Below are 6662 nucleotides of genomic sequence, written 5' to 3' on the forward strand. Positions count from 1 at the left end.
AATGTTGTTATGCACCAAGTGACTTGGCAATTTCATAAAGAAAATGGTAGAAATAAAATCGTACTATTCTAAGGTTGATGGTCATTGTAGGAAGCAAAAGGTACAAAAAAGAAATGACAAGCATACATGGTATAAAATAGAATTGTGCGATGAACAAAATTATTTATGAATATGCACGGAGAATTCCTTATACAAAGTATGGCAATTTTAATTAACATACCATGGCAAATTTCAATATGCATCTGCAATGCCAATTTTGCTCATAATTTTTGTTATTTTACATACATGGTAACTTTCTTATACAAAGCATGGCATTTTTAATGAAAATACCATAGTAAATTTTAATATACATCTACCACTTGTAATTGTTTTTCATAATTGATATTATTTTACATTCATGGCAAAATAATTATACAAAGTGTGGAAATTTTAACTAAAATACCATGGCAAATTTTGATATCCTTCTGCCATGGCAATATTTGGTCATATTTTGTTTTGTACTGTTCATTCTACATTTTACAGTGTAATTTTTCCCATGGCAAGAAAATTTCTATCTGAAAAATATCATGGCAATTCTACTTTTATTGTTTGCACCATGGTAGATTCATTTTTTGAAGCATGGCAAAGTTGTACATTAGACCATGGCAAATTTACCTTTTTATCCAATGACAAAGTTAAAAAAAATTGGACCATGGAAAATTCATACTTTGGATCATGGCACCTTTATTTTTTAACCAAGGCAAAAAAAAAATCAAACAATGGGCAAATTCATTATTTGGATCATGCGAATTCATACTTCAAATCATGACAAATTTATATGTTTGGAACATGGCAGCCATTATGAATTTAACCATGGCAAACTAATTGCTTTGGACCATGGGAATTTTGTTTTATATAAAACATGGGCATCTTTATGTTGAAACATCTTTGTGTTCTTAAGTTTTGGCATTTTTTTAGATTTCATAAATAGTATGGATCATTTTTTCAACTTGATGACAGTGTTATTAAGATATTATGGCAAACAAATTGTTATTCATAATCAGGTTCATAATCCAGCTTCAAGACTTGATAGTAGTCAACAGAGAATTGGGCTTTTTATGTCTTTTTTGTTTTTGCCAATAAACTCACGTGGGGTGGTGGGAAGGCCCATTACTAGGCCTGGTCGTGCCTGCTCGGTACGCACTGGGGGCGTATCCTGGCACACGAACCTGTTCGGTGGATCGCCACCCGTGTAGACTATGATTCATTTGATGCATAGTTTCTTTAAAGATAGAGGCCAGTGCGCTGGACGCACCCTGAGCGTCTGATGCACTGCCCTTTAATCGTTCAGATGGAGGGACTGTTTCATTCTCATCCTCCCGTCGTCTATCTTCTTCCCCCAAATACGTGAAAAAAGAGCGACGGCGAGCGCTACCCGCCACCTTCCTCCCAGCCATGGGCGTGCGCCTCTCGCCGTTGACGTTGCGCTTGCAGCTTTCCCCATCGCCGTTCAGATCACTCACCATGGCTACCTCGTCTTGCAACTCCTGGCCGTGGACGCGTCGCTGCTCCGACAGCGCCATTCCTAGCAACGGCCGGCAAGGGTTGTAGCTCCCGGCCCCCATGGTTGCAGCATCGGGTTGCGCCGTCCCCACCACCCCATGCCGTCAACGCTCGGCGCGCTGGTGCCCGTCCGCCGTCCCTCGCTGTCATCTCTTGGTCATCATTTCGGCACATAACCTTGGCAGCAAAACAAAACGCCGGATGTAGCTTTTGATGATGCTGGTTGTAGCCCACCGCGGCGGCGCCTGTCGTTGTCTCAGCACCACTTCGTAGGTTGAAGCAAAACAAAACACCGGTTCCAGCTTCCGCCGATAACAGTTCCAGCATCTACATCACATGGTTGTAGCTCCGCTACTAGTCTTAGTCGGTTCGAGCAAAAATCAGAGGATTGCAAGTCTTCGTCTCCGTCCACCCTTGTTGGAAAAAAGCCAACGGTTCCAGCATCCCCGCTGCCTGGTTGTAGCAAATTGTTGACGATGGTGTCACCGTAGCTCTGGTGAGCACGGTTGTAGCACCTGCAATCATGGTTGTAGCAAAGAATGTCGACGACGGCGTTGCCGGTTGCAGCTTCTGGGCAATGTCGTGGCCGGTTGTAGCAAATTCTGTGGCCAGTTGTAGCACACAAGGACGCCGGTTCCAGCAAAAACTCGTCATGCCTTGACCGGTGCGCACCACCACCGCTCATTGTGCAGCCGTCAACGGCGGTTGTAGCAAGGCCGTGTGCAGCACCACCACTCGCCGTTGTTGCGTCCTGATGGACGGTCCCCGTAGCTACATCGGCGGGACTCGAAGCCGGAGTTGGGCGGAGGACTCGACGTAGGCGGGCCATGGCCTCGGGGATGGGAGAGGCTCTCGTCGGCAACGACGGAGCGACAAGATTGGGCGCTGAGCAAGCCGTGGAGGTGCACCGGTTCCAGCTTATCAGGGAGTAGCTTGTCGGGGAAGATTCCGTGTTGGGTTGACCATATGGCTGGGAGTTTGGAGGTAGGGGATTGGGAGCAGAGAGAGACCGGGGACAACGAGTGCCTGCGCTGTGTTGCAGGAGGATAAGACGAAGGAGAAAGCAGTGTGCGTGGGGCCAAGAGCGACATGGTCGCGTGCACGAGGCCAAAAAGCGAGCGAGGCGGCGCAATGTTCGGCCGACGCGCCGGATACAAGCGTTTACCTTCTTTAAATCTATCGTTTGGGAGATATTGTAGTCTTAAAAAAAGCACATACGAGATCCATGGACATTAGTTTTTCCTTAACACTGAGAGGAGACATGAGATTTTTGCGACACTATTATCTTTGTGTTTTTCCTGTTTCTGTTCTTTAATTTCTCTTTATTCAGCATAAGGATGTTCAACAAGAAATCAAACATGACCGATTCATATGCTATAATATGTTCCTACCATGCCACGAATAGCTTGTAACAAGGATGTGGGTAGATCTCAGTGGACCGAGACTTAACCAAATCTCCGTCAAATGACACAGCATATAAATGAAAGAAAGAAAATTAAGCAAAAATTTTGCATGAATCTTCATGTAAAATCTTATGAATATAACATCGTCTGAGACTTTATTAAGTCTCATTTGATTGAGATTTGGCAATCCCGTTATAACAATGCAGCCCACTTATACGACGCACCTCCACGCAAACAAAGTACGTGTCAGGTTCCTTATTTTGCACGATACAAAACGTCCAAACTAGTAGTACTACTTACTGAGCACATGCAACACATCTGCTGTGCTCGATCGACACAGAACAAGGATAAAACGAACATGACGGAACTGCTAAGAGAGAGTAGCAGCAGGCTTGACACTCACTCACCCACTCGTAAGGAAATTAATGGCTGACGCTTGTGGGTTGATCACCAAGAAGCAGCTGCTTGAAATTGATGGGTGCGGCGAATCCTTCCTCCAGCGGCGCGTCATAGATGGCTTTGGCGCCCTTGTTGGAGGCTGCCTGGGTGCAGTGCAACCCGTCCCAGAACAGATGGTCGTCGCGGTTGTCGCAGTAGGTGGTATTGGGGGAGCTGCAGATGGCCTGCCCTCCGAGATTCCCGCCGCCGCAGCACGCGCTGTTCACATTATTGAACCCGGCGGCCTCCGGCGGCCCCGTGAAGTTTAGCACCAGCTTGTAGGAGCTCCCCACAGAGTACTTCATCCCGGGCAGCGACGCGGCGAGCTCCGCCATGGCGCCGCTCAACTTCTCGTTGAAGCCCCCAGCGAGGTGGTTTGCGAGCAATAAGCAGTTGTTCTCGCCCCATGGTAAGAGTTTCGCCCGCAGCACCGGCACGCAGCCGATGGGCGGCACGTCGATGACACCAAAACGCCGCGCCCCGAGCCCATACAACGTCTTGACATACTTGGTGTAGTTGGACACAAGGTCGTCGTAGAAGGGCTGAGCATCGCCCAGCGGATTATTCACGTAGAACACAAGCATATCGTTGCCGCCGTCGCTAATGAGGAAGAGCGACTTGGACAGCAGCGCATCGATGTCGGTGCCATTACCGCCGCTTTCCTCTGTCATGTTTGCCTTGGTGTCCGCGAAGTACTCTACCTGCTTGCTCAACGGGAGGGAGGCATTATGCTGATCAATCAGTCGATGCAAACAAGAAGCAGGATTAGTACAAGTAACTCAGACATGGTGAACTAATAATGCTCACATGTTGTTGTTAGAAAAAATATGTAACTCAGACAGTATCGGCATTATGACCAACTCGTTTTTTTGTGTGTAGGAATTATGACCAACTCGTTCCCTACTTTAAGACTAAGGGCATGTTCGGTTTCTCTCCGCTTCCGTGACTCAGCTCCCGGAGCGGAGCAGGCTACTGCAGCTTTTTACGGAGCAGCTCAAACCGAGCTCCGCGGAATGGAGCGGAGTGAAGAGATTTCAAACAGGGCCTAAGAAAGGGTTAAGGCAAGGGGACATAGCCCTTTTCCCGATACTAGTTTATGTCTTTATGGCTGGTACTTGACTGTAGCATGTGTTTTTCATATACTATGTGAGAGTTGGGAGCTATGCTCCTTCCATTGAAAAAATATGTGAACATATATAAAACTAATATGTATTCCCGCAAAAAAAAATGCAAAAGAGGTCTTTGGAACAAACAAAAAATGTGCAAAATTTCAAGGCAGCAGTACTGACGGTGGTGTCGAGAATGCCGGATCCACCGGAAGCGTAGTTGACCCCGCCCAAGCCTTTCAGGATCTCACCACTTGTCTCCGGCGTCAATGACAGGAAAGGCGGCGGGCTCATATCGAAACCCAACAGCTTCGCTGCATTTCAATTTGCTTATTTCTGTTAGTTTCACATTCACATGGGTGAAAAGCCACGATGACCTTTCGGAAAAAGAGAAGAAAAGCAAAAGACACGATGAAAATTAAAGTGCCTGCGCGTACGTACATATGGAGTCGGCCATGTTGTATCCATTGCTGAACCTTCCGTTGGGTCCGGGACCCGTGAAATCGATGCCGTAGGGAAACGGGGGATACGGCAGCGGAAAGTTCCCCAGGTACATGTTGTTGCCCACGTCCATGGTAGAGTCGCCGAACACGTACACCGCCGGCACCAGGGGCACCTCCTCCGCGGCCGTCGGCGACAGAACCAGGCCGCCGCTGGCGCAGATAATAAACACTGCAACCAGTATCATCAGAGCCTTGACAGTGGCCACTCTCACCCCCATCATGGCGCCTGCAGCTATATCTTTTTCTTACAGAACTGCCTGCAGCCTGCCTATATCTAGCTGGAATGCGTGCTTGGAATGATAGCGGGCAATCTACCGGTGAGTTGGAGCAAAAGCCCAGGCCCTCGTGCCTATTTATACACGTGATATCAACCGGCCGGCTATTCCAACAGCACTCACGCACGTGATATCAACCGGCCGGCTAGATATGTTGGTCACTTGCAAGGACTTGGTTACCGAGTTAAATACCGCAGTTACCGACGATATAAACGTGTTTGAGTAGATACTCTTGCTGAAAGAAAATTTCTGGTTCAGTTTGAATTTTAGTAGCTATACCTGTACAAATGTGTTGTCTTCAATACTGTAGAAGGATTAGAGAGTGATTGGCGTAATGCGTTGGATATATTATTGAGCCTCAAAGACGAGTATATATATTGAGTACAAAACTTGGAGGGCAAGATGCCTCCTAGAGATAAGATGAAAATAATTCATATCTAATCAGAGACAATCTCAAAATACCAAATATATTTCTAACAAGTACATTTCACAAAGTAGATAGTGGTGCAATGGTATAGGATAGTTAGTCTACCCTTGTTCAAGCGCTAGACGGCGTAACTCGCCCAGCATTGAGATATTACACATGTGTTAACATATTACTATTTTTTGCAAAATAATTCTTGCATTACTCAAAATTAAGTGTTACAATTTTGTCCAACAATTTTCAGGGCATCATCTGGGCTAGAGCCAAGCCAGACAATTGTGTTGGCCATGCAACCTATCAAAGTTTATCATGAAATGACTAGCGGCGTTTCCGCTCCAATGAATATGAGTACTGCAAGAATCACGTTCCCCCATACTGAACTTGATCTCTCTGATGATGAAAGCATACTACAAATGTGTTAACATTCATCTTATCCAATCCGTAGCCAAATCCTAAGTCACTGGCAGTGTCTTGGCTTCTCATGACAAGTTCAACTTCTAAGTGGCACACTACATGCATGATGTCGAACTACCTAATGGCCTGCCACCACTTTACAAATACTATTATCTTTTCGCCTGAAAAAAAAGAGGGGGGGGGGGGGGGGGGGGGGGGATTTCAGTGGTGTATATGGTCAAAATTTGAGGGGTATATGGAAATAACTGGAAAAAAATCCAGATGGATAACTCAAAAGGTTAAGTGCATCTCTTGTTGATTTTCTTTCTTTTGTAAAATAATTCTTGTATTACTCAATCAAGAGATACAATCATACCTACAATGTCCGAAACGACCCCTGGTCCAGAGCCAAGCCATAAAGCAGTTCAGCCTTGAGTTATACCGAAGTTTGCCAATACATGCATGTGGTGGCGGAGACAGAGGCAGCAAGGGCCTGGCCCCATTAGCGGAGCTATGCGTTATCAAAACAGGCCATGGCCCGCCCAGTCGATGGCAAATACAGTGAGCAACTTAGAGTG

The 6662-nt window shown here is 46.3% G+C and overlaps 1 protein-coding gene across 1 annotated transcript; it reads right to left on the minus strand.

Moving 5' to 3' along the window:
- Nucleotides 1-3367: 3367 nt before the first annotated feature.
- Nucleotides 3368-5213, minus strand: LOC123134551 (GDSL esterase/lipase APG-like). Its single transcript, XM_044553782.1, has 3 exons — nt 4931-5213; nt 4673-4803; nt 3368-4114 (listed from the first exon to the last, which is right to left on the minus strand). Exons 1-3 carry the CDS (start codon nt 5211-5213, stop codon nt 3368-3370), a joined length of 1161 nt encoding a protein of 386 aa, XP_044409717.1.
- Between the last annotated feature and the right edge of the window lie 1449 nt (nt 5214-6662).

This window comes from Triticum aestivum, chromosome 6B (genome assembly GCF_018294505.1).
Source record: "Triticum aestivum cultivar Chinese Spring chromosome 6B, IWGSC CS RefSeq v2.1, whole genome shotgun sequence".
NCBI classification, from domain to species: Eukaryota; Viridiplantae; Streptophyta; class Magnoliopsida; order Poales; family Poaceae; genus Triticum; species Triticum aestivum.

Excerpts from the sequence above, each read along its gene's own strand:
- LOC123134551 (XM_044553782.1), bottom strand. The coding sequence starts at position 5,213 with ATGATGGGGGTGAGAGTGGCCACTGTCAAGGCTCTGATGATACTGGTT. Across the intron at positions 4,804-4,930 it reads CAACATGGCCGACTCCATAT|CGAAGCTGTTGGGTTTCGAT; the intron begins GTACGTACGCGC and ends ATTGAAATGCAG. Across the intron at positions 4,115-4,672 it reads CCGGCATTCTCGACACCACC|CATAATGCCTCCCTCCCGTT; the intron begins GTCAGTACTGCT and ends CTGATTGATCAG.